This window comes from Geotrypetes seraphini, chromosome 2, assembly GCF_902459505.1.
Source record: "Geotrypetes seraphini chromosome 2, aGeoSer1.1, whole genome shotgun sequence".
NCBI lineage: Eukaryota > Metazoa > Chordata > Amphibia > Gymnophiona > Dermophiidae > Geotrypetes > Geotrypetes seraphini.
Window position 1 is genome coordinate 397,205,431 of NC_047085.1, and position 27,919 is coordinate 397,233,349.

A 27,919-nucleotide genomic window follows, 5' to 3' on the forward strand; every position below is an offset into this window, starting at 1 on the left:
TCATCTTAGCTGGGGTGACCAGTTTCTAATTTTGAACAGCTGTTCAGCTCGGAGTTATTTAATGATTAAATATAAACTGCCTGATTTATTAAACTTAACGCATGAGCTTTCAGGTCAATGCTTTATAGGCAAAATCATCAGTCTTGAAGCTTCTCAGAAGTTAACTGTCTCCTCTTCTAGTTAAAAAATATTTATTCACCAAGAAAAAGGATTGACGCTCAATTAATTCTATTAAATATTTTTTCTTCCTAGCCAACAGCTTACTACCACTACAGAAAATCCAAAGATAAACTGCAATTTTGTGTGTTGTTAACCCAAATGGTTTCAGGAACAGACAAGGTTAAGTATTCTCACTTTGGTTTCTAGATCTTCCAGATGTTGTCTTGAGGCAAAGGAGCATCCCAGATTAATTTATTCAGAAAATTAGTAAACTATTTTATTAAGAGATCATTTTGCTAAAGCACATTAGATTTTGCAGTTACTGTGTCTTAGCACAAGTAATTAACGTGCAGTAAGTGCAAAATTAACGTAGCACTTATAAGGGGGTCCCAGCATGGACTATTCATGTCATGTAACTCAAAAAAACGCTGCCGCCATCTTGTCCAGAGAACATTTCGGGCTAGATGGTGGGACGGAATGTTATAGGTATAAAGATGAGAACTTTAATAAGTAATAAATGTATGATAATATGTCAGAACACTAACAAAAATCCAAAGTGAGTGGAGTGATATAGCTGATAGCAAACACCAATATATTAAAAAAAAAACAAAAAACACTGTTAACAAGTATTGGAGGAAGCAGCCACAATCATTCAAACAAAAAAGTTAAATCATAAAAAGTAATAAATTGTGGAGAAAACAAACCTCAATACAGAGGTTCTTGGGCCACAAGGTACCCAAAGGAACCTGTATCATCACTGGAAAGGAAAAAACTCCACAACATAAATATAATTCAATCATTCAAAAATAGAGAAAATTCTTCAGTATTATAAGCTTGATAAATTTGTTGAATTTCGGGCTCCAATAAACTTATGTATGAAGGCTACAATAGTGAAAACATCATAGCAGTTCACAGAAAAATGTATAGCTTGTGGCTGGCATGAGACCCATACAAATGTATTTCGAGTACTGTCCAGAATTAAATATATCCAACCAAAACCTATCTCAAATAACTGGAACAAATTTTCTAAGGCACAGCTGTTAGCTTCAGCTCTGTCGTCTTTTCCCGACAAAGCAGGATGTTGTAATAAACATTGCTTTCTTAATCATGTTTAGGGGACAGCCTTGATACAGCTGCGGGGCGAAACATGTCGGCAAAAGTCCCCAGCCAACGAAACTTCAGCTTACTGAGATAAGTGTCCAAGAATTGATTAAAAAATTCTAAAGTACTGAAATAATATAAAAATCAAAAGAATATTTATATGAAAGATACACAAAAAGGAACTATGATGATTGCAGCAGTATTTCTAAAAAAAACTGATGAAGGATTACTGCATTAAAACTCCGATGATCCTTGAAACAGCATAAAAGTGAACATCAAAACTAATTGAGTTTTTCATAATTGCATGGTTTTATGACGTTATTAGTTAACTACTACTGCAATTAAAACTTATAACACCATAATAGGAGACTTGAAAAAATTTTCTCTAACACAGATGTACTTGGCGCCTCCTAGTGGACTCGCACTAACTGTACAATTGTCAGTCAGTGTGTGGTATGTGTGACCCACTGATTGTAGCATGCCCTCCAGGCCCATTTTCTGCCCATGTTCTACCTAGTTACAGCCACAACACAAAATGCCCTCAACAGACAAATCAGCATGCAATGATTAAAGAAATAATGCAAGCTGTGCGCCAACCTCCATGTTAATTGCCTAAAGAACTTTAATAAAAAGCCTCCTAAAGTGAAGATGGTCCTTACATTAATAAAAATAAAGGTCAGTTTATGAAATATGACAAGTCAGAATGGCCATTTAAATAGGTCTAGATTCATTTCATTGAGATAAATACCTTTATTGCTTTTTCATCACACGTATATCATCAGTATATGTGGTGTCTGTTTAATTTTTAAAAAAAGGAGTTCGCATGTGGGGGGTGAAATTTTCAGTCCCAGCTTGCCTTTTTGGCATTCTCTCTGACATCACTTCCGGGTCCCACACGTAGGAAGTGACATCCAAGAGGGGTACAGGGAAAGGGAAGGGTCATGCACTTGGCAGGGAAGGGGCACTCCTGCCCCTTACTACTCTACTGCCTGGAATTGAACATCTAGGTTTAACTCAGCCTGTGGCTGTGAGTGATGTACAAGCCATTTACTGCCATGGACTGAATATCGATCCCTTTATTTTCTCCCCCTGCTATGTTGGCAGATAAGATAGTTTAGATTATGATCATTCTGAATGCTGTGGTTTAAATGCAAAGCAGAGGAAACTAAGCTATTCAGTTTTCATATGGGTTATGCACAAGGTAGGCGGACAAAATGTTCCTGGATCCTGACCTGAGGGATTATTCAGTCTTTCTGCTCATTAACTACAGGCTGCTTATGCTGTCACGGTGTAATTTTATTGTGTTTGCAAGGGATGGCTTGCTTATAGGGATGTTTCTTTCCTGGTAATTTTTTAAAAAATGTACTCAAAAATGCTTAAAATATTGTTACAGTGCTCTTCTGAAATTCAGAGCAGATTTTTTTTAAGGTAGTTGAATTCTAATGGGTCAATACTGAGTCAGCGGTGGTCAGTGTTTTTATAAACACTGACCTTTGCCAGCTGCTCAGGCTCAGATATTCAGTTCTTGGCCATATCCAGGCACTGGCACTGAACATACAGGTCAACGGCGATACCTCAAAGTTCTGAAGGTATGGTGGATATTCTACTCCTGGCGGAAATCTGCCCCCCAAATTTGAAAATTCTGCATACAGAGGGTACTGGTCAATGGAACTCACTCTGAGGAAAGGGATGTTCCCAATGGTATGCCTTAAGGCAGTGGCGTACCAAGGGGGGGGGGGCGGGGGGGGGGGGCGGTCCGCCCCGGGTACCAAGCCCTGAGGGGGTGCTCCCGGTCCGGTCCAGTTACCCCCCCCCTGCGCCGGGTGTCGCGTCTGGAAACAGCCTGCAGCAAGATCGCGATGCCAGAGATCTTTGCCTGCTTCGACTGTTTCCTCCGCCACGGTCCTGCCCCTCCTCTGATGTCAGAGGAGGGGCGGGACCGCGGCGGAGGAAACAGCCGAAGCAGGCAAAAATCTCTGGCATCGCGCGATCTTGTTGCAGGCTGTTTCCCCAGGGCAGTAGCGTACCAAGGGGGGCGAGGGGGAGGTCCATCCCGGGGGCCGCCTTAGGGGGGGGGTGCACAGCTGGCCCGGTCCCTATCGCGCTCCTACCCTCCCAGCGAAAGCAGCATCGGCGCCATTATCGAAAAAGGTAATGGCGCCAGGCCTTGGAGCACCAAGGCAGACCGCTTCTCCCCCCTCCCAGCCGAAACCCCGCTGACCATCCTATCTCTCTCTCCCCCCCCCCAAGTGAACCTTTCTGACCCTCCCAGCGAAAGCAGCAAACCTCCCTCCAGTAGCGTCGGCTTTATCCTCCCTCTGCCGCATCACTGATGACGTCATCAGTAACGTGGCAGAGGGAGGAGAAAGTCGCGAAGGAGGTTTGCTGCTCTCGCTGGGAAGGTCGGAAAGGTTCACGGGGGGGGGGGGAGATAGGAGGGTCAGCGGGGGTTCGGCTGGGAGGGGGGAGAAGCGGACTGCCTCGGTGCTCCATTACCTTCTTCGGGCAGCAGCAGCGTTTACAATTCGCTGCTGTTGCCGGCTTCAGGCCTTGTTCTCTGCCGGGTCCTGCCTACTTCCAGTTTTCATGAAGACAGGACCCGACAGAGAGGAAGGCCTGAAGCGGGCAACATCAGTGAATTGTGAATGCTGCTGCTGCCCGATGAAGTTCAGGACATCAGGACATCGGGGAAGGAGCAGGGAGAAATCGGCTGCTGGCTTGGGGGTGAGGGTAGGGAAAGAATCGTGGAAGTGGAGAAATCGGCACGATGGCTTTGTGCAGGCTAGGGGGAGAGAGAAAGAAAGGAAAAAATAAAGAGGGGGGGCCAGGGGGAGAGAGAAAGAAAGGCAGAAAGAAAGAGGGGGACCAAGGGGAGAGAAAGAAAGGCAGAAATAAAGAGGGGGACCAAGGGGAGAGAAAGAAAGGCAGAAATAAAGAGGGGGTCAAGGGGGAGAGAAAGAAAGGCAGAAAGAAAGAGGAGGGCCAGGGGGAGAGAGAAAGAAAGGCAGAAAGAAAGAGAGGGACCAAGGGGAGAGAAAGAAAGGCAGAAATAAAGAGGGGGGTCAAGGGGGAGAGAAAGAAAGGCAGAAAGAAAGAGGGGGGCCAGGAGGAGAGAGAAAGAAAGGCAGAAATAAAGAGGGGAGCCAGGGGGAGAGAGAAAGAAGAAGGATCAGAAGAAGGACCAGAGACTCATGAAATCACCAGACAAAAAAGTAGGAAAAATGATTTTATTTTCAACTTAGTGATCAAAATGTGTCCGTTTTGAAAATTTATATCTGCTGTCTATATTTTGCACTATGGCCCCCTTTTACTAAACCGCAATAGAGTTTTTTAGCGCAGGGAGCCTATGAGCGTCGAGAGCAGCGTGGGGCATTCAGCGCAGCTCCCTACGCTAAAAACCGCTATCGCAGTTTAGTAAAAAGGGAGGGGGAATATTTGTCTATTTTTGTATAGTTGTTACTGAGGTGACATTGCATAAAGTCATCTGCCTTGACCTCTTTGAAAACCCGCGGAATATAAATGATAATTAACATTTTCTCTGCGTACAGCGTGCTTTGTGTTTTTAAAATTTTATTGTTGGTAGATCATTTTGACTTGGCCACAAAGGTAAGGGGGAGGGAGGGAGGGGAACTGCTGAAAAACATCTAATAATCCTTGCAGGCTTGACTGCAGGGAATTATTTTTGTAAAATCATGTTTTGTTATGTGACTGGCATTATCTAGACTTTAATTTCTATGAATGAATAGAATGAAAATGATATAAAATTACTTGCTTGTTTTTATGTGCGTGCGCTGAAGGAAAGTGGAGAGAGAGTGGGCTGAGGATGCTGAAGGGAAATGGGGAAGAGAGTGGGGAGAAGACGCTGATTTATAAATTGACAATTGTACAGAATATTGTTTCTTTTTATACTTTAATATAAACAATTCAAGGCTTGTGTGGATGGAATCAGGTGGTTTGCGGGGATGGGGACCGAGCTTACGGGGATTAGTCCAATAAAATTGTATTTTTTTATATCTCATTATTTGTTTTATTTTTATTTGTTAATTTATAAAGTGGTGATTGTTATGTATCAGTTTTTTCAAATTTACATCTACTGTCTTTATATTTTGCACTGTTTTAGAGGACATGTGTTACTGTTTTTTGTGGTGTTGCATTGTATCCAGGGTCTGGTTTCTTGGCGGATCAGTTTAACTTTTGTCTACATATTTCTATTTTTAGTTTGTGATTATTCCATTTTGGGCGAGGGTGTATCTCTGTTCTGTGTGTATGAAAAAGACATAGTTTTCAGTTGGCATTGACTACAGGACCAATTGACTGTGCGGGATCTGGCTTGTTTAGTTTTACAATGTATGTGTTGGTGTTCTAGTGCTCACTGCAGTGTTTAAGATGCAGCCTTTTCCTAGGTACACTCTTGTGGTGCGATATGTAGATTGGTACTAAAAATCATATTTTTCATATAGATGGGGGGGGTGTCAAAAAATGATGGGCCCTGGGTGCCACATACCCTAAGTACGCCACTGCCTGCAACTACTCCATATGTACTTCTAATGTCATGACAATTTAGACATAATTTATGTTTTGTTATGTTTGGAATAATGGTTACATATATGAGGTTCAATAAAAGAAAATTTTCACTGCCTGTTTCTATTCTGACCATTTATTCCATTTCATGGTTATTGCAAAAAAAAAAAAAAAAAAATTTTTACATGGGGGGGTGTCAAAAAATGATGGGCCCCGGGTGCCACATACCCTAGGTACGCCACTGCCTTAAGGTTTGCTTCTTGGGTCTGTTCTTTTAAACATTTCTGTGATATTGCTGACGGGTTGTCAGGTAGGATTTGCATCTTTGTGAATGATACCAAAATTTTAAAGAGTAGACACCCTGAGGGTGTGGATAACATGAGGAAGGCCTAGCAAAGCTTGAAGAATGGTCTGAAATTTGGCAGTTAAGATTTAATGCTAAGAAATGCAAGGTCATGCATTTGGGCTGCAAAAACCCAAGGGAACGATACAGTTTAGGGAGAGAACTTTTGTGCATGAAAGAGGAGCAGAACTTAGATGTGATAGTATGTGATGATGTTAAGGTGGCCAGATAGGATCAGGGCCATCAGAAATTTCTGGGCCCCTTACTGAGCAATCCTATTGGGCCCCCCACGCACCCCTTCCCCCCCCCCCCGACACCCCCCCTTTTTCTATGGGCAGAATACACACATACTTTTCTGCTAATGCTCCACCTAAGCCAGTCCCGTAAAATCTTCTCACGTCCATTGGGTGATTTGGCATAGAGGAGATATTCATAAAAAGAACGTCCGTCAAGATCTTTACTCATAGACTGTGCCATTTGCTTTAAATCATCTTCCATCATTAATCCAAATTGCACAATTCTTTCTCTGTCTTTGTCCTGAATGGCATCTGGCCACATTGCTGGATCCTTCCAGTCAACAAATTTATGAGCAGGCACGGAGAACGCATTTTTAAACAAATGTAGTTTATCCTTGTACTCCTTATGTAATTTTAATCATCTATGGATATGTTTGTATGTTTATTGTTCAAATGGTTTTATTTATTTCCCCAAATTTATTTTTGTTATACGCATTGAAAATATTTGATATTGCGTTTAAATCAAAATCTCAATAAACTTGAAACTTGAAACGAGTGCCCGTGAGATTGTGGGAGGGTTAAATACTCAAAACTTAGAAGAATAACAATTTACTTAAAGTTTTTGCTATGCCAGCTTTCTGGTATCTTTACATACAGTGGCGTACGTAGCATATGTAACACCCGGGGCCCATCATTTTTTGGCACCCCCCCCCCCATCTGTAAGATAAACATGATTTTTAGTAACAAACCACACGTCACACATGAGTACCTAGGAAAAGGCAGCATCTTACATATTGCAGTGAGCAATACATCAATACACCCATTGTAAAACTAAACAAGCCAGACCAGCACAGATCAATCCTACACCGTGAATCCTAACAGAAAACCATGTCTTTCGAACACACAGAACACAGAAAACACCTTCGCCTAGTATGGAATATGTCATCACAAACTAACTCCTCACTCTTTTACAAAACTGTAGTGTGGATTTTAGCCACAGTGGTAACAGCCCTGACGCTCATAGAATTCTGAGCATCAGAGCTGCTACCACCACGGCTGGCACTAAAAAACGCTCCACAGTTTTGTAAAAGGGGGGATAAAATAGAAATACACAGTTTCAACGCTCTAGCTCAGAGGTGCCCAAACTTTTTGAGCTTGTGAGCTACTTTAAAATGACCAAGTCAAAATGATCTACCAACAATAAAATTAAAAAACACAAAGCACACTATACGCTGAGAAAATGTTAATTATCATTCCTATTCTGGGGTTTTTTCAAAGAGGTCAAGGCAGATGACTCTATGCATTGTCACCTTAGTAACAACCATACAAAAATAGACAAATATACCCCCATCCTTTTTATTAAACCACAATAGCAATTTTTAGCGCAGGGAGCTGCGCTGAATGCCCAGCGCTACTCTTGACGCTCAAAGGCTCCCTGCGCTAAAAACCACTATTGCGGTTTAGTAAAAGGGGACCATATTGTAAAATATAGACAGCAGATATAAATTCAGAACTGTGCATAGTAAGTGAAGGGAAGTTTTCATCTCTGGGAATTTACCCAGTTAACTATTAAGTTATTTGGGCAAATTCCTTTGAAAACTGTGGTAATACTGCCTCCACTTTGCTAAATTTAAAATAAAACCATTTTTCCTACCTTGTCTGGTGATTTCATGAGTCTCTGGTTGCACTTTCTTCTTCTGACTGTGCATCCAATCTTTCTTCCCTTCTATCAGCCTGTATGCTTTCTCTCCTCCACACCTCATTCCCTCCCCCAACTTTTTCTTCCTCTCTCCCTGACCTTTTTTTCTGTTTCTCTTCTTTCCTTCTGTTTCCCTGCCTGCCCCCTTTCTTTCTTTCTCCCTGCCATTCCCCAAGCCACTGCCACTGCCATCGGGGAACAGGACCCACCAATGGATAACAGGCCCCAAAGCCGACGCCGACGCATGCTCTCCATGCTTCGGGCCGATCAGTCTTCCTCTCGCTGACGTCAATTCTGCCGTCGGAGAGGAAGTTCCGCCCAGCCAGGCAGCGATTGGCTGGCCCGAACTTCCTCTCCGACTGCAGAATTGACGTCGGGGAGAGGAAGACTGATCGGCCCGATAGATTAGATCGCCATGACAAAGTGAGTCTTGGGTGATCGACTCACTTTGCCTTGGCGAGCTCTGGCGCCCCTGCCTTAGAACACTGCCTAGGACCCTGGGGGAGCCCGGGCCCCCTGTCAGCTCCGGGCCCCTGAATGCAGGACTGGTAGTACTGCCCTGATGGCGGCCCTGGATAGGATGAAAAGGCAATGGTGAAAGCTAGAAGGATGCTAGGGTGCACAGGGAGAGGTATGGCCAGTAGGGAAAAGGAGGTATTGATGCCCTTGCATAAGACTCAGATGAGACCTCATTTAGAATATTGCATACATACATACCTTCAAAAAGTTATAAACAGGATGGAGTTAGTCCAAAGGAAAGCTGCTAAAATGGGCAGTGGTCTTGATCATAAGGCGTATGGGGACAGATCTAAATATCTCAATACTATACACACTCAAATACACTCAATACTCAACACTCAAATATAAACTGATCTGATTATAAACTGTAACATTTTCCCCTCCCCAAAAAAGGGGAAAAAAGGTTCACTTGGTTATAAACCAGGGGGTTTATAGTCAATTGCCCTGCCTTTAACCCAGCCCTCCCTCCCTCCTTCCCTTCCTGCCCAGCTTTGCACCCAGCCTCTGATGCCCACTGTAGGTCTGCCTTAAGCCCTAGTGGTCCAACAGTGATCCGAGACAGGAGCAATCCTTCCCGCATTCTGTCCTGGCCAGCTGTTAACCACCCCACTACCTTCCCACCTCCCAGACTCCTCTACAACATACCTTTTGAACCCTGAAGTGGGGCAGAAGTGATTTTTCTTCACTCCTACTCTGTGCGGAGCTGTGATCAGAAATGGTTGTGCAAGCTCCAGGGGAAATCTCGCAAGACTGCCCTGGAAACTTGCAAAGCCATTTCTAATTGCGACTTTGTACGGGGCAGGAGCAAAGAAAAATCGCTCATAACATTTATAGACCCTTGCGTACACGCCGTATTCTAGTGTATACTTATGAAGGGAATTTTTTTTAAAAAAATTCTTTATTGATTTTCCAAACTTCAATAGTGCAATATACAGATATATAACATATATATAATAAGTCAATAAAAGCACATTCAACTTACAAATATACATAACCAACCATTTTCTCCCAATAAAACACAGAAATATAGATTTTCCCAATAACCTTACCCATTTCAAATTAATAATACCCTCCCATTCTCCCATCCTCTCCAAGGGTAAATACTCAAACATAGAAACATAGAAATAGACGGCAGATAAGGGCCACGGCCCATCTAGTCTGCCCACCCTAATGACCCTCCCCTACCTCTGCCTAGTGAATAGAGCCCACGTGTCGATCCCATTTGGCCTTAAAATCAGGCACGCTGCTGGCCTCAATCACCTGCAGTGGAAGACTATTCCAGCGATCAATCACCCTTTCAGTGAAAAAGAATTTCCTGGTGTCACCTCGTAGTTTCCCGCCTCTGATTTTCCACGGATGCCCTCTTGTTGCTGTGGGTCCCTTGAAAAAGAAGATATCTTCTTCCGCTTTGATGCGGCCCGTGAAATACTTGAACGTCTCGATCATGTCCCCCCTCTCTCTGCGCTCCTCAAGCGAGTATAGCTGCAGTTTGTCTAACCTTTCTTCGTACGGGAGATCTTTGAGTCCCGAGACCATCCGGGTGGCCATTCTCTGAACCGACTCCAATCTCAGCACATCTTTGCAATAATGTGGATCAAATTAGGACAGAAATACCCACCCCCCACCTCCCACCCTTCCCTGGATGTGTATGAAAATAAATAAACAAAATAAACAAACAAAAACTGACTCACAATCAAAGACCTACTATAGTGAAGTAATATAAGATGTCAATGGGCCCCAAACCAATTTAAATAAATTACTGTACCCCAAACTATCGGCATTCATTTTTTCACATCTATAGCTGGAGCACTGATTTGCCCACCAGAAAGGGAAATTCTTTCAATTTCGGGTTACTATCTGCATGGCTATCCTGGTCATGATAAGGAAAAGCTGGCACTTATATCGATCCACAGGGGGCTTAACATGTAATAATGTTCCACATATGACCGCCTCATATGTCAGTGGAATTGATGTTTCCAATATGATATTATGAAGGGAATTTTAAAAAATAAAGCAAAATTCTGGACTGTCTCATGGCATACCCGGAATCTCTTTGGGGGCACACAGTTTGAGACACAGTAGTTCATATAAACTGCCGGGTCTAAGCCAGCACAGAAGGAGGATTATGAACTGCTGTGTAAAGAATGACACAGGGACAAATTTTTCCCCATCCCTGCAGGAACTCAATTTCCCAATCCCATCCCCACGAATTTTGTCGCTGTCCCTGCCCCATTCCTGTAAGCTCAGTTCTAACTGCACAAGCTAAGAACACTTATGATTTTAAAGTGCTCGAGGCTTGTGCAGACGAGGACGGAGCTTGCAGGAATGGGGAAGGGACATGTGCAGAATTCTGTGTGTCTTATTTGGGGGGAATGGGGGGGGGGTGAGGAATTCTGAGCATGCAGAATTCTGCCAGGAGTATTATTCAGTCACATACCTGCATAGCTAACTGGGCAAAAATAGGACTGCTGTGTAAAAGTTCTGTTTGCCTGGTTAGATATGGAGACACCAATACTGAATTTTGCCAATGCCTGCAAAACTCCCAGCTCTGCTTGGACAGTACTGTGATAGTAAGAGGGAATATTCAGCTGTATTGTCCAGTTAAGTGTTACTGAATATTCTCTCTTGACCTGCTCTGCATGATTTAGCAAATCAGGAACCTCTCTTGCCCGGTTAAATCTTTTTGAATTTAGGGGATACATTGTTTATGAAAGAGATGTGAATAACAGTAGCTAAAATGATTACAATTATAGCTCAGTATTTTCAGATATATGCTAAATGAACTCTACTGTTGCATTACTGTTTTAAAACATAGAAACATAGAAAATGACGGCAGAAAAGGACCACGGGCCCACCAAGTCTGCCCACTCTAATGTGTTTACTGAAGACAGAAAATGAAAATAGGGCCCTCTGTAGTTTATCAATTCTAAAGCCAGTATTTTGTGTCAGTTTGTAGGATGCCCTTTTCGTGTTATGCCTAATAGGCCAAATTTTCAATATGTCTTCATTTGCATTTTAGCATTTGAAAATGCTGGCTTACCTCAAGTCCTTGAACAAGTCTATTAGCCAGTTCAATGGTCCTGTTAGTTCGGTTTACTTCTTCTTGACAACGGAGCTTCTCTGCCGTTGCTTTCTCAAATGAGACGGTGAGCCTGCTCAGATTTTTATCCAGATCCTATACAAGATCAAAGTTTAAGCACAGAAACTAAATCTGTCATGTATTTTATTACAAATTTGGAATGGAAGCAGTGCACTTATAGAAAGCAAACAAAAAAAATGTCGTCAACTTACTTGCACTCTTTGAAACAAAGAGATCAATTTTCAAATCAACTTAACTAGAAGTCCACTGACACCAAGCATCAAAGGGAAAATGCATGCCTTCTTTCCCTTCGCAATGGTGGAAATGCATGCATGGATATTTGCACCTAACTTTGTTTGCAGGTAAATTGGCTTCGGAAAATAAAGTGTATGACCACCCACTGCCCAAAAACCAAATCAATTAGTATTGCAGGATATCAAACACAACCCCCTCTTGTACTAAGACGTGCTAGCTGAGTTAGCGCGTGCTAAATGCTAACGCGTCCATAGAATATAATGGATGCATTAGCATTTAGTGCGCACTAATATTTATCGCACGCTAAATCAGCTAGCACGCCTTAGTTAAAGGACCCTTAAGCTTTCTTTGGTAGTTCAACTGTTGAGACTTTGACTTTCATATTTCAGATGCATCATGCAAAGAGATAGCAAGGTTGAAGGTCAGCACAAAAGAGGAAGACTGGCAATGGGGCAGCTAAGGATGCCCCTCTATCAGCAATAAGCCACCGAAATGAAGACTACACACAGCTCAGAACAATTAATCATTGAGTCATCATGAGCTGACATCAACTTGGCAGCATGTAATGACCACAGACTTTAAAGGATGTGATGGATGCAAATGTTATTTTATAAAATAGGCACATAGAACCAGCCTCAACAGCATCTAAATGTGAATGCACACATTTACACTTGTTTTGACTTGATCCCCTAGAGATGCTATGGCAGGACCTGAAATGAGCAGTTCATGCACAGAAACCTACAAATATGTGTGAATTAAAGCAGCTTTGTAAAGAAAAGTAGGCTAAGATTCCTCAACAATGATGTAAGAAAATAAGAACGTAAGAGCTACTATACTGGGACAGACCAAAGGTTTATCAAACCCATTATCTTGTTGCAAATCCAGGTCATAAACACTTGGTAAGATCCCAAAAAAGTAAAACCAATTTTTTGCTGCTTATCCTAGAAATAAGCAGTAGATTTTCCCAAATCCATCTTGATAATGACTTATAGACTTTTAGGAAATTATCCAAGCCTTTTTTAAACCCTGCTAAGCTAACTGCTTTCACCACATTTTCTGGCAATGAATTCCAAAATTTAGTTATACGAGTGAAAAAATATTTCCTCTGGTTATTTTAAATCTACAACTTAATAGATTCATTCTATTACCCCTAGACCTAGTATTTTTGGAAAGAGTAAACATGTGATTCACAGCTAGTTGTTCCATTCCACTCTGTATTTTATAGACTTCTTTCATATTTCCTCTGAGCAGTCTCTTCTCCAAGGTGAAGAGCCCTAGCCACTTTTAGCCTTTCCTAATAGGGAAGTTGTCCCATCCTCATTATCATTTTTGTTGCCCTTCTCTGTACCTTTTCTAATTCTACTGTATCTTTTTTTTTGAGATGTAGTGACCAGAATTGCACACAGTATTTGAGATGTGGTTGCACCATGGAATGATACAAGGGTATTATAACATTCTCATTGTTTTCCATTCCATTCCTGATCATTTCTAACATTCTATTTGCTTTATTAGCTGCCATTGAATACTGAGCATAAGATTTCAATTAATATCAAATTATAGGAAGAATATGATTGCAATTATTGCTGGAAAAGGTGGTAAATAATCCTGCCCCTTAAATAAATGACATAATCATTTAAAAATCATGCTGTGTGTTCATTTAGGTTCTCTTTGCCTAAATCAGTATTACATTATGTTTAAAGATCAGAAACTATTCAGTAACATGTATGCAATAATAGGGGAAATCAGGAGGAGGGAAAAACTTAAAATCACCATATCTATGCTTATGCCACAGGGCAAAAGTTTATACAATGGCCATTTCTACATGCAAAGCAGCTTTAACTAGTGGAAAAAACTTTATAAAATTACCCCCCTAAAATTCAATCTAACCACATTATTTGCTGACTGTGCCCAAAACACCCCTAAGTGTAGTTTAAAGCACATGCTATGCGGAACAATCTTGCACAGCTCCTTCAGATTTCTATCTCAAGTGTATAAAATCTACATTTTATTCACTGATTTGTAATTGGCAAACATTCAACCACATCTCAATTTTTTTTTAAGATTATTATACAGTCTGTCTGTCCCAGTGGTTCCCTGATTGTTTGTTAGGACCCAAACAGCCTCTTTTACAAAGCCGCAAGGCAACAGCCCCGAAGCCCTTTAAATCTCTGTGGGCTTCGGGGCCATTAGCGCAGCGCAGCCGCTAGTGCGGTTTTGTAAAAGAGGCCGTAAATCTTTTTTTTCTGTGTGCAATTTTGCTATTCTAATTTGAGACCTCATCTCATTCAGCTTTGTTAGATATTGTTCCCTGCCATCACCTGTTACCAAGATCCTTAGTCCTTTCTGAATGATAATCTTTTTGCCTTGATTTTTTTCAGTCAATTCTTTGGAGAACCATATTCGTTTCATTTTATTTCATCTAACTTTTCTGACATAAACATTTGTTGTTATTATAGCTCCTTGTGGTTTGGCCCATTTTTCTTCTATTTCATTTAAGTCTTTCTACACTGCCACTCTTTTCTGAAAGTACTTGCTCATTTTACCATTTTAAATTATCTGGAAGTCGGAACAAGTGAGATGATTATATTTGCAGATGACACAAAATTATTCAAACTTGTTAAAACACATGCAGACTGTAAAAAAAAACTGCAGGAATACCTGGTATCCAAAAGGCAGATGAAATTTAATTTGGACAAATGAAAAGTGATACACATTGGGAAGAATATGCCACATCATAGTTATCAGATGCTAGGGTCCCCTTTATGAGCACAGCTCCCAAGAAAAAGATCTAGGTGTCATTGACAATATGCTAAAATATTACACCCAGTCTGTGGCAGTGGCAGCCAAAAAAGCAAACAGAATGCTGGGAATTATTAGGAAAGGGATGGCAAGTAAAATCAAGAATATTATAAGTCTCTGTATTGTTCCATAGTGTGACCTCACCTTGAGTATTGTGTTCAATTCTGGTTGCTGTATATCAAAAGAGATATAGCAGAATTTTCAAAGAAGCGACCAGAATGATTAAGGAGATGGAACTCCTCTCATATGAGGAAAGGCTGAAGAGGTTAGGGTACTTCAGCTTGGAAAAGAAACGGTCGAGGAGAGATATAAAATCCCAACTGATGTAGAACAGAAAAAAGTAAATGGATTTCTTACTTTTTTCAAAAATTACAAAGACTAGAGGATACTCAATGAAGTTATATGGAAATAAGTGTAAAACAAAAGCCTGACATGACTGGGAAACTGGCATCGCCTGGTTTAGTGCCACTGAATAGCGGGGAGGTAGGCAACCACAGGTGATTTAAGCAGGTAGGAGACTCTCCTGCCCACTTAAATCATTTGAATATTGGCTAGTAAGTTTATAGAATAGCAACTAACTGCACTTATGTGTAATGTACCTGGTTTAAAATAAAAAGGTTTGGACAATTTCCTGGAGGAAAAGTCCTTAGTTTGTTATTGAGAAAAACATGGGGGAAGCCACTACTTGCCCTGGATCAGTAGAATGGAATGTTGCTACTCTTTGGGTTTTGGCCAGGTACTAGGGACCTGGATTGGCCACTGTGAGAACGGGCTACTGGGCTTGATGGACCTTTGGTCTGACCCAGTAAGGCTATTCTTATGTTAACTGCAAATTAGTGACTATGATTGTTTTTAGAGCCAATTAAGTACATATGCAACTGCCACTATTCTATATTCTATTAGGGCGTGTCAAGCTTCACACGGTGTCAAGCCCATTTGTCATCTAAAAACTTTTAGGAAAAGGCTTTACACACCGACTTACTACTGCAAAATGTATTTAACGAAAATGCATGTCATGTGAAAAATAGCGCAAACCACCTGGAATTTAGCGTTTTTGTGTTTTGCACTAGTTTTCAGGCAAAGATGATTTTAAAATGTGATTTCCTACTTCAGCATCTGAAGGGATTAATAAGAGAGAGACATTTAATATACTTACAACAAGCTTTTTCCTGATTACTTGAAGCTTTTCAGTCGCAACTGCCAGCTCAGAGTTTGCCTGGGCAAGGGCGAGACGCTTTGGCGCCACATCACAATACACCTAGAAAGTACCAAGTATTCTGTTTGAGAACTCGAAATAAAATGGAAGATGATGCAAGATTTTGGGATCACTGATGTCCTTTGACTGACTGCATCTGAAAACATGTGTTGATGCAGTGAGACTATTAACTCATCTAGATGGCTGGGTTTTTATTAACAAATTTTAGACAAACATGATAAACATTTTTCCTACTTACAGTCATGACATTTGCATGACATTAACTGGAAGAGCTTAATCATCAACCTGCTCTATACAGAGAACCCTGATATTTTTTTCTTTTATCTATATAACAGGACTTCGCAAACCTGTCCTGAGTATCCCACAGCCAGTCAGGTTTTCAGGATACCTGTAATAAAAATGCACGAGATCAATTTACACGCATTATGCTGCTTAGACTTGCCCAAAAGATTTAGCGGTATAACAAATTTAATTAAACCTCTAAAGCCAATTTGGAATCCGTACAAATTCAGATTTTTATGCAGTTGCACCTGCTTTATGGAACATCTTTGGATGGAATAATCGTATTCTCTTTTCTGTGCTGCATTGAAAACTTATCTCTGAAAAGGCTTTTTTTGCTAAGTTCATTTTCTAAGTGAAGAGAGCACGCGGAACCACAGTGTTGGACTGCCAAGATGTGAGTGGTATATCTATGAACAGATGATTCTTTCCTTTTATTAATGGAGTTCTGCTTTTATTTTCTTTTATAAAATTGGCTTTATTGTACACTGCTTTGATTCATTTTGCAAAAAGGGCAGTTTATTAAATCTAATAATGATAAATTATATCATGCATATTCACTGTGGTTATCCTTAAAACCTTTACTTGCAAAATACTTATTTAATATGCATTTGTCAAATACAATACCAATGATAAATTTACAACTTGACAAACTCCACACGCTGTGTTGGGTATGGCACCTGTAAATCATTCTATCTTTACTAAAACGAGCCTCAGAAATATCTATCAAATATACAGGCACTTTTGGTAAAGCATACAAGCATTCACCAGGCCTCAGGCAGCCACAAGGGCTGACATATATCAATCATGGGCTCCTTCTAAACCCAGGATCTGTCACAGTAAAAAATTTAAACAAATGTCTCGCCCCTTATTTTAGAAGCATGTCTATATGCAAATAGCAAAGCAGTTCTAAAAGTGTACATTGGAATACAGTGTTCCCCCACGAATTGCAAACTCAGTTGTTCACAGTATTTTCTGACTGCCTTTTCCGGTCAGAAAATACAGGGAATGTGTCCGTGAATCAGCCTTCTGCACAGCCAATTCCTCCTCCTCTCCCCCCCGGTCAGCCAATCAGCCTTCTGCACAGCCGATTCCTCCTCCTCTTCCCCCTTGGTCAGCCAATCAGCCTTCTGCACAGCCGATTCCTCCTCCTCTCCCCCCCCTGGTCAGCCAATCAGCCTTCTGCACAGCCGAATCCTCCTCCTCTCCCGCTCCGGTCAGCCAATCAGCCTTCTGCACAGCCAATTCCTCCTCCTCTCCCCCCCCCTGGTCAGCCAATCAGCCTTCTGCACAGCCGATTCCGCCTTTCCCCCCCCCCCCAGGAGCATACTGGGTATGCTTTACTGCGCCCACCGGCGCCCCAGCTGCTCTCTCCTGCCTTTTTACAGACTCAAAACTGCATTTGCGGTTTTTCAAAATTTGCGGGTGTTCCTGGAATGGAACCCCCGTGAATTTCGTGGAAGTACTGTACACATGTAAAAACCACTTTAGAACGGAGACTAGTTACACATGATGATGCTCACCACATTACACTACCACGAGGCATGATAGGATTGGGGAGAGAGAGTGAGTTTGGAGGGCCTAAAACATTAACATGGATTACCCATCTCGGAAATAAAAAGAATAGACACTGCCATCTACACCTGCCCTCTGGCATGCATTTACCGTAAGTGCCTGCTGAGGTCTACTCTCCTCCATCTTCCCTGATCATGCCTGGCAGCTTTTGATACCCTCCACTCCTCCTGCAACATATCTAATCTCCTCCCCAACTGCCCAACTCCCCAGCTTTACAGGGGTCCTTTGCATTTATTGGGATTAAGAACAATGCCCACCTGATCACTAGTGATAATACAAGAGCAGGAATAAATGGGCATTGCATCTGCTCCCACTAAACAGAAGGGATCCTAGTAAGGCCAAGGATAGAGATGGGGGAGTTCTGGCTGGGGGGGGGGGAAGTAAGTTGCTCTTGGAGGGCAGATGAGAGATTGGATCTCATCAGGGAAAAGAATGGATGTGTTCTGGGGGAGGGGGGAGGGGAGACTGGAAGCTGGCAGGTATGATCAGGGTCGGGGAAGAACCCCTATTGCTACAGGCTATATGGGAGCAGTAACCTTAATAAGTACTATTCCCAAGTGTATCTATCATGCAAAAAAATTTGACCATGTCACTCCTCTCCTTCGCAAAGCACATTGACTACCTATCACTCATTGCCTCTCCTATAAAATACTCCTCCTCACATTTAAAACAAAAAAACTAACCAACTGGCATTCATAGATAAACTTCTGATCCCTTACTCATCATCTAGGGCTCTCCGATCTAATAATCAAAATCTACTCTCAATATCGTCAATATGGGAATTGTTTTACGATACTACTCGCAAATCTATTTTTTCAGTCACCGCCCCCTCTCTGTGGAATGCTTTCCCATTAGATGTTCGATTAGAGAACTCACTTGAAAAATTTAAAGCCAAACTTAAAACTTTCCTCTTTAAAGATGCCTTTACTCTTTAATATCAGCTTTCGTCTCTTAATCCCTTGATCATAGTGAAGCTTTGAAACATCTAATGCTTCCTCTGAAATGATTCCCACCCTGTTTTTACCACTCCCCATTTACCATCCCTTTTTTACTAATTTTACTTCAATGTATTTTAAACAATCCTTCCCTCCCCTACTTTCCTTCTGTTTCATGTACGTTAACCTAAATTCGTCTAGAATTTTTAAATATTTGATAAAATATTATATTTATTTATTTTAATTGTTTTTTGCAATTTTTTTATATTGTATACCGTTTAGACACCTGTTTTGATAGATGGTATATCAAAAATAAAGAAGCTTGAAACTATGCAGGGGGTATTTCCAAGGCTTTTTTTTTTTTTTCTTCCATGTGTACTTTTTCAAAATTGCAGCTGCCACTGCACGTGGAGTCGTGCAGAGACATTTACATGCAGTCGTATATTTATTTGCAAGAGGCTCTACCTTTGGCAGAACATCTCATAATATGGGAATTCTCCATATCCTGTCCTACTGTAGATGCATGCATTACCCTTTTCCATGTACTATCTAAAGTCTGCTTCCACTTTTACACAGATGACCAGTCATATACTGCTTCTACTGTCTGAAAAGCAGAAAAGGCCACAAATAAGACAGTCATTCTTTCCTGTCCAACAAAGCAAAGATATCAGGGTTGCATATCAGTTGTTTAACTAGAATCAACTCTTAAGTATACAGATGACAATTAATTTATGTGCATATTGCTTAAAGTTAAGTCCTTATTTCATTACTCTCTATGAACAGATAATCTTCATTCATTCATTCATTAAGCAATAGGAATCTTAAATAGGTCACGGTGACTAAGTCTAATATGAGTGGGGCAAGAAGCAAAAATCATTTTTTAATTTCACAGATTTTTCATGCAAATTCAATAAATTTCAATTTTTGCTAAAATATTTGCCAAAGACCTTAATGAGGGACTAGTCAAATAGAGAAAACCTAGAAAACATGTCATTTATGAATTTCTAAAAAAGAAGCTGAGGAAGGAAAGGGGCAGGAGTACCGTTAACATGGTACCAGTACCTCTTCTCTTTCCCCCCAAGAAATATAGTTCATTCTGGGACTACAATGGAAAACTTTCCCCTGGAATTTCAAATGAAGGAAAGAAGGAGTATGTCCAAATGAGGAAAAGTGTGGCTGAAGAGGGGATATTCCAGGTGGTTCATCTTCCCTTTATTCCTGCCAGCTCACTGATGAATTATTGCCTGACCCTCCAGCTAAGGTCTGAAGTGGTTGGGACTTATTTCTCTGTGCTGCAAATTTTCTAACTGGAAATTGTTAGGTTACCATTTCTCCCACCTTTGATAAACATCAACACAACACATTCACTTCATGCTGCAGTTTCAAAAGTCCTAAGACACATGGGACAGATGTTGCCTTTTACTTTAAGGAACAGCAGAAGGGGACCTATAATTCCATCAACCCCTTCCAAAGGCTTACTGTGAGGTCCCCAGACTCAGGTTAGGATCAAGGAACATCTCAATACACAATAAAGATAGTAAGTTAGACCCACTGGAACAATTCCAAAATAACAAAAAGATCCCACTGTTCAAAGCATAAGGTGTAAAAAAGGGGAGGAATAGGATCTCAGAAACTTGCTTGGTGACAGGGAATAAACCTCAGTCAAGTTTGACAAGGGTCCACGTTTCATTCACCGATCCTGAAAAACCTCCCCTTCCTTTTTTTAATTCTATTTCTTTTCTATTTCTTATGATTCTTTCTTCCTTTTAATATTAATTTTTATATACAATCTTCTCCACCGAGTCTTCTCTTAAGACTACATTCATTTGGATTATTGTTTTATGTATCTTCAAATTTACTTATCTCAAATATTGCAAGCAGCCACAGCCCGACGGGACCTGTTTCACCAGAATCGCTAGCTTTCTCAAGGGTTCACATAGGCTGCTGCCTGGCCCCCCCTCCCCCAAATCACATCTTAATAGATCTCAGTTGCTATTTTTGCATTCCTAAAAGGCTTTGGATAAGGTTTCAGCAATTTGAGTAGTCATTATTCAGTACACAAAGGCTAACAGAGCATATCTTAATTCCACCTCAATTTAAAATCTAGCTAGGGAGACAAGGACATTTTCTCAACAAAGATTCTGTAATAATGTATTTTTGGATGAATAGGGGTGTTTTAAAAAGATGTTACAATTCAATTCTTCAGTGCTTTATTTTGCTATCTCTTGATAAAATAATTTAATTCAAAAGTTATCCTGCTGAGGGACTGATGCTCAAAACTAACACCAGTGCAAAAAAAAGTGGTTAACGCCTGATTTGCATGCATGCTGTTGTGTGCTGAGTGTTCAAAGGATTTGAGTGAATAGCGTGACTCATAAAACACAGATTAGATTAGATTAATAGGTGCACCAAGCATCACTGCAAAATGTACTGAAATACATTTAAATGGATGATGAGATAATTCCTTCCCAATGCACAATCAAAAGTGCTGTAATGCACAGAAAAAATGATGGTTCATAATGCTAAAAATTTATCGTCAGCGTAAAAGGTTTTTAAGGAAAAGATTTCTTCTTAGTTTTTCGGTTTCTTTTGTCAGTGGAGGGAAGTCTGTGCAAGTTTGAGTGTTGCTAACGACAGCCAAGCATGTGAGCAAAACCAAAAGTGAAAGCAAACATGAGTGCCTATTTTTCTGTACTTAAACATGAGTCTTTCAAAAATTAAAATACAAGCAGATTTTTCAAAGGCTCATATATAAAAGTGCAGAAGAACTATGCTGGTGTGCTTGCACTTCCAGGTTTGTCTGCACTTATTGCAAACTGTGCACATATAAGAAGAATTAGTGGGGAGTGAGATAGACCACGTCAATCTTTATTTTGTGTTTATAAACTTAAACAATAATACATATAAAACTACATGAAAAAGTCCAATGTATAAAATGTCCTATGTTGAAGAACAATCGATGACCCGACACGGTCTGTGTTTTGGCCTCCAGGGGGCCTGCCTTAGGGATATGGTTATGGGTCCACTGGGTGTCACTCCAAAAATGAAAATGTCTACAGGACTCGTGGATAAGTCAAAACCAGGGTACACAAAAAGTCTCCCAATGCACATGTACCAGGCATGGTCCTCCCTTTGCTTTCAGTTTGTTAGTGCCAATTAACCATGCATATCATTTGCATAAGATTTTTTTATGAGCATCATTTTGATATTTTTTTGCATTTCTTTTGGTATTATGGGTTTTGCGTTATGCTCTTTTGTGCCCAGCGTTGAGCATCAGCCCCTGAAACAGATGCAGCACTGTCTGGAAAGCAAAGCAAATCTAATGACTGCTCCTTGTTGCAGAATCAAAAAAATTAATACCTCATAGAATTTAACTATGTTGATGACCCATGAACAGAGACCAGCTGCTGCCAAAGACTTAGTTCGAACAAGATCTGGGTTGAACCCTGGGTCTTTCAAGTACAGATCTTTGATCAGTTTCAGGCAGTTCTCATGAATATGCTCCTTGTCATAATTAATTAGAGCTTGCAAAAAGTCATCAATCTGCAAAGAGAAAAATGTACATTTCATTCACTACAAAAATAAAAAAATGTTTTAACAGTCTTCCTGTCCCTACAAACATTAATATTTATGTTCTTGGAGTAAGTGTTTTGATCTAGCAACATGTATGAGAATTAATGATTCAGAATCTGCTAATTCCAGGGGGATTAAAACATTTTACTCTGCTGCAAGTGTAGAGTTAATAGAGAGTGGTTGCTTTTTCAAACATTGTGATAAACTGTTTTAAAATTGTAAAATTTGTATGTACGTTGACATTTTCAGAGAGACTCAACAAAAGAGGAATCAATTCCTCTTCCTTCACCGGAGAGTTCTCTATTAGAGGCATCTTTCTTAAATTTCCTAATATATAGTAAATTCTTTTAAGTTGGTTTTTAAAAAAAAAAAAATCCTTCCCATTTGGTCACATTTATGGTGTCCAAGAGGGTATGGCTTCCCTTTTTGATTTTGTGTTTGATATTACAGTAGTTTAACCTAGGTTTTAGGATAGATATTTGTAACCTTTTTCTTTAATGCAGTGGTATTCAATCCAGTCCTCAGGGACCACTTGGCCAGTCGGGTTTTCAAAGTCTCTGTCATCCATATTCATTGTGAATATCCTGAAAACCCGACTGGCCAGGTGGTCCCTGCGGACTGGGTTGAATACCACTGCTTTAATGTACAACCTAATATTCTAGCTAGGTGATTGTTGCTTTATAATTTCTCCCTTTATTATCATGGCATCCTATTTGAGGACTACTGCTGTATTCTATTTGTTCACTTACTGTGGGTTGTTGCTTCTTGAATTGGCTTTTTTTTCAGTACTGTACAAGCATTTTGACTCGACTGAAATGTTAAAAACTAAAAAAGAAAATAGGTGCTTCTTATTTGATTCCCATTGGTGTGTTTCATAGTTTTGGAGTAAACTGTGAATTCTGTGTGTCATTCCAGTGAATGTCGTGAAGCATTCTGCTTCCCCAGTTCATCAGAATGCTCAAGTGCGGGGGGGGGGGGGGGGGGGGGGGGGGGGGGGGGGAGGGGAGGTCTTTTTTGTATATCCCTTTTGGCATTGCCTGCACCCTGCTGCAGGAGGGTTGCTTGCTACACAAGTTACCACACAGCAGGCAACTGTTCTAATTCAGGCCTGTAAAAATCAGCTCTGCTTAAATATTATTATTATTTTTTTATATGGTACCTTAATTAAACACAGATAAATTACAAGAGCACATATACATGTACTGGGATTCCTGTTTACTTCTGTTGCACTGTACTGACGACTGACACATGAACTGGGCTATGATCATGGAAAGCACCAACCATACTCTACCTTTCCCATGAACACTTTTGATGCTTTCCAGCTTCTGTCTTTAGGCACTTTTCCCTTAGAGGCCAGTAGAACCATAACTGCGGCAGTAATATTGGTGACAGCAACAGGTGGGTTTGGAAAGGCTTTCAGCTCAGAGAGATTTGCCTAAAAACAAACACAAAAAACCCCCTGAATGATAAGCATAAAAATACTGTCCTGAAATATGGATGGTGAAAGAAAACCATTGGAGAAAACAGTTCTAGACAGCAGGAAAGTGAGAAGAGTACAGTATTCTGTTCATGCCAATTAAACATTCACAGTCACACGCTTATTAGATATTACCAGTCTTAAGCTTGCTCAGTATCATTGTCTCTGCCCTATTAACTGTTGTCACAAGAAAATTTGTTGCTAAGGCACAGTGTGATGATGTGGTAATACCCTTCATGCTGTGGATGACATATTTGATTTTCAAGATGAACTAAATCTGTAAACCTGAAACCAACATATGGCAGATGAATGGCTATACCTAGAGGGAACAGAGATGGCAGTTGAGAACAGAGAACACTAAGAATAAGAATGCTTTTTTATTGCATTTTCTTCCTTAAAATTTGCACAAATTTAAAGTGTAACATAATTAACTTTCAGCAGTAAAGACAGGCATCTCCCCTCCTCTCATAGTTCGTGAGTGTTTGCAGCTTTTGTACCCCACCACCACCCTCTCTCTCAAAGTAACCAGGCAAACTATACCTATGGCAGTAAAGTTTAATTTGGATATTTAACTTGCTTTTGGCTTTGTTGACCTTTTAGCTTAGAAGCAAATTGTTGCAGAGGGATGAATGCACAAACTCAGAGAAAGATTTGCTATTTTTATCTCCGACTGATGTAGTAATTCAAACAAAAAATTAAAAGCTAAGCCACTGCACCATACTCATTTATGTGCAATTCTTCATGTTTTGAAAACAGCAGAGTCTTCATCAGCGCACAGACTGTGGAATGTAATTCTATAACAGGGTACCCACTCCCCATCTTTTCTTCTATTTGTGCTTTTGGCAGCCATATTTCTCTCTGTGCTTCTCACAGTTTTGCAACCTTGGCATCATGAGATATCATCTCCAGACATCTCTCTTGGGTTTCTGCCAGTTACTTGTGACCTAAATTTGCCACTGTGGAAACAGGATACTGGGCCAGATGGCTATTCTTATATTCTTTTGTTTGATATTAAATATCAGTGTCTTACTTCTCCCTTCTTGCCTCCAGCCCACTTCCTACTATCACTGGTTATAGCACTAGGGACCTACTTTTCTTTATAGAATACTAGCGAAAAATGTCCAAAAACATGCATTCACTCAGAAGTAATCACTTATACCAGCCCTCTAGCTGGAATAAGTGCCTGCCATCTAGCTGTTAGCAGGTACGCATGTAAATGATAGAATTCTTTTTTTAAAAAAATATATAATTCTTTATTGATTTTTAAACAAGAACAGTGTTATATAAATAAAAGAACAGTATATTATTGCATTCAGTCATAACACTAATATCTATATGGATAACAGAACTATCATTCAATAATTACATTATTTTGCATATAGTAATAACATAAGAACCAAGTAAATAATATAATATGAAACCAAGTTACCTAAAATATCATTATCAATATTTCCTCCCAACCACCCAACCCCCCACCCTCCCTGGATGTGTAAAGATAAATAAACCAAGAAAAAAGTAAGACAAAATACAGTATTATATAGAATTCTTTAACTTATGCTCATACCTTTGTGCTTTACCAATACTACTGTTCCTACAATTTATCATTTCTATAGTGCTGCTAGATGTACACAGCTGTACATTAAAACATTCAAGAGACAGTCCCTGCTTAGTAAACTCCACCCATGCACATATCCGCCAACAAACTACACGTCATCAAACCATCAAATTTGCAAATCAGCATTATATATACACCAACACCACTTTGCCTTAGTTGTACAGCTGACGATACTTCCACAATTTGACTACATCAACACCACTCTGATTCACAAAATGCAACTCATCCAAAACACCGCTGTCAGACTAATCTTCAACCTGAGAAAATATGACTCTATTACAGCCTTCTTCAGGCAACTGCACTGGCTACCCATCCCGCCACGAATAACTTTCAAAACTTCATGCATCATTCACTGTATACTTTACAGAAACTCTATGGCTCCTCTCATCCAGCTCTTCTCCAATGCATGATCTACTTCCCGCAGAACCATCAACAGAATACTTTTAAATTTCCCTTCCACAAAAAATCTGCAATACAAACGTGTTTTCCACACCATGCTCACCTTTCTAGGCGTAAAAACTTGGAATGACCTTACTGAAATGACCAGGACGGAACCTAACCACACCAAATTCCGGAAGAAACTGAAACTCATCTATTTGACACCTAATCACTTGTATCTTCTTCTCCTCCTGTATCTTCCTGCCCTCCATTGTCCTGCCTACCCTCTTCTAACCCCTTCCTCTGTAATGTCGCCAAGAGCTTGTATAGGTATGTGCGACACATAAATGGAATAAATAAATAAATATATGAGACCACTTATGCACATAAATTACTAGAATACCACCATTTATGTACCCTTCTCCTGCCTAAAACTAGGTGGCTTTTTAGAGATACCATTAAAGCACTGTGAAAACTGTACTTTAATGGTATCTCTAAAAATTAAAGCGCTGTGAAAACTGATTGTGATAGCAAAGAGGAGTATAAGTACTCCTCTTTGCTATCACAATCAGTTTTCACAGTGCTTTAATTGTATTAAGTTTTTCTTAAAATAAAACAAACCTGGAGGATTCGAAAAACTTATCTGAGTTAAGTGTTACTAAACAAGAGATGTGAATGTTAAATCATGGACTGTTATTGCCACAAAAAGTGATATTCAAGTGCAGTGATTGAAAGTAAAAGACACAGCTTTTGGGGGTTTCACCCCGCTGGTGATCTTTTTACCAAACAGTGGTCCTGAGCACTTTTTGACACTTTTTGTGTACGCGGCTTTGAGATAACAGTTGGGTGTTGCTTGCATATTGGACTAAAATTAAAACAAAAACTAATTCCCCCTGCCCCCACCATTGTTGGAACTATGCTTTATTTACCTTGTTGAGTGTATTAAGAGCTGCTGTGGCTGCCACCAAAGCTGGCTCGGCTTTAACTAGGTCAGTTTCACAGTCTTTCTGTTGTAGAGACACTTCTTCTTGGATTGCTGCAACCTAATGATAGAAAGGTCCATAAACCAGTTAAAATCGGTGTGCCCTTCTGTTAATCCACTGGCTCTGCGTCTTTTAATATAACTTTATTTATTTAAAATATTTCTTAACTATGCTATCCTATAGTTCTAGGCTGTGCACAAAAATATACATACATAATTTCATTAAAAAACAAAAACAGTTCACAAAAACAAATAAAACAAGAATAGACCTGGTATTAAAACTGGGAGCTACCTTTGTATTATGATTTCCTTGTAAATGTCTGATTACTTTTAAAGGAGCAAGATATATTTTCTTTTATTCTTCGCAGTTATCTAGTTTATTGTGGATAATAATGTGGTGACAGCAAGCACCCCTGTTAATAGACAAGAGTAAAGCTCAAAGTTTAATTTTAGGTTCACTTCAGGAAGTCTGTCCGAATGCCTTAAGAGATTTCTTGTATTTGCTCCGATTTATTGGGATTATTCCTCCTTCAACTATTATTGTGGGCTAACAAACAGTTTTACGATTTACTTTTTTCCCTATTTTCCTTATTGCCTATTTACTATTATTGTAGATACTGTTGATTTCAAGAACAGACCATACAATCATTAAATTATTATTAGCATACACACCAAAATATTGTGTGCAGTCAACTTGAATTCATGTGTATCATGTATGCCTTTAAAATATTGTGAAAACATTTCCCTCGTTTCTTTGGGCTTTTAATCTATATGATCTCTCCATGATAGAGAAGGGAAAAGTTACACAGGCTGGATGCAGGGCTGGGCAACTAAGGTCCTTGAGGACCACAACCCAGTTGGGTTTTCAAGATTTCCACAATGAATGTGCATGAGATTAATTTGTTTGCATACAATGAAAGTAGTACATGTAAATCAATCTCATGCATATTCATTGTGGAAATCTTGAAAACCCATCTGGGTAGTGCCTATGTCTTCCCTAGACCCTTTTAGCCCTTTCTTTCCTGTTTTCCTATGGTTCTTAAACAGATTTGGTTTCAGATTCAGAGCAACCAAATGCACAAACTGATTGTTAGACTTAAATATAAAGAATTCATTACCTGATTAGACACACCAAGTTTTGCTCATGCCATGGCCACACGATAACGATTTTTTCCTGA

General features: G+C 40.1%; 1 protein-coding gene across 5 annotated transcripts in view; it reads right to left on the reverse strand.

Annotated features, from left to right (window-relative positions):
- The window catches only part of DNAH11 (dynein axonemal heavy chain 11), a 596,997-nt gene that overhangs the window by 116,541 nt on the left and 452,537 nt on the right, over nt 1-27,919 (reverse strand). For all 5 annotated transcript variants that reach the window (XM_033930891.1, XM_033930892.1, XM_033930893.1 and 2 more), the window contains 5 exons: nt 26,689-26,802; nt 23,581-23,724; nt 22,077-22,259; nt 15,868-15,969; nt 11,619-11,753 (listed from right to left, as the gene is read on the reverse strand). In XM_033930891.1, coding sequence (XP_033786782.1) covers nt 11,619-11,753; nt 15,868-15,969; nt 22,077-22,259; nt 23,581-23,724; nt 26,689-26,802 — 678 coding nt within the window. The remainder of the gene's footprint in view (nt 1-11,618; nt 11,754-15,867; nt 15,970-22,076; nt 22,260-23,580; nt 23,725-26,688; nt 26,803-27,919) is intronic.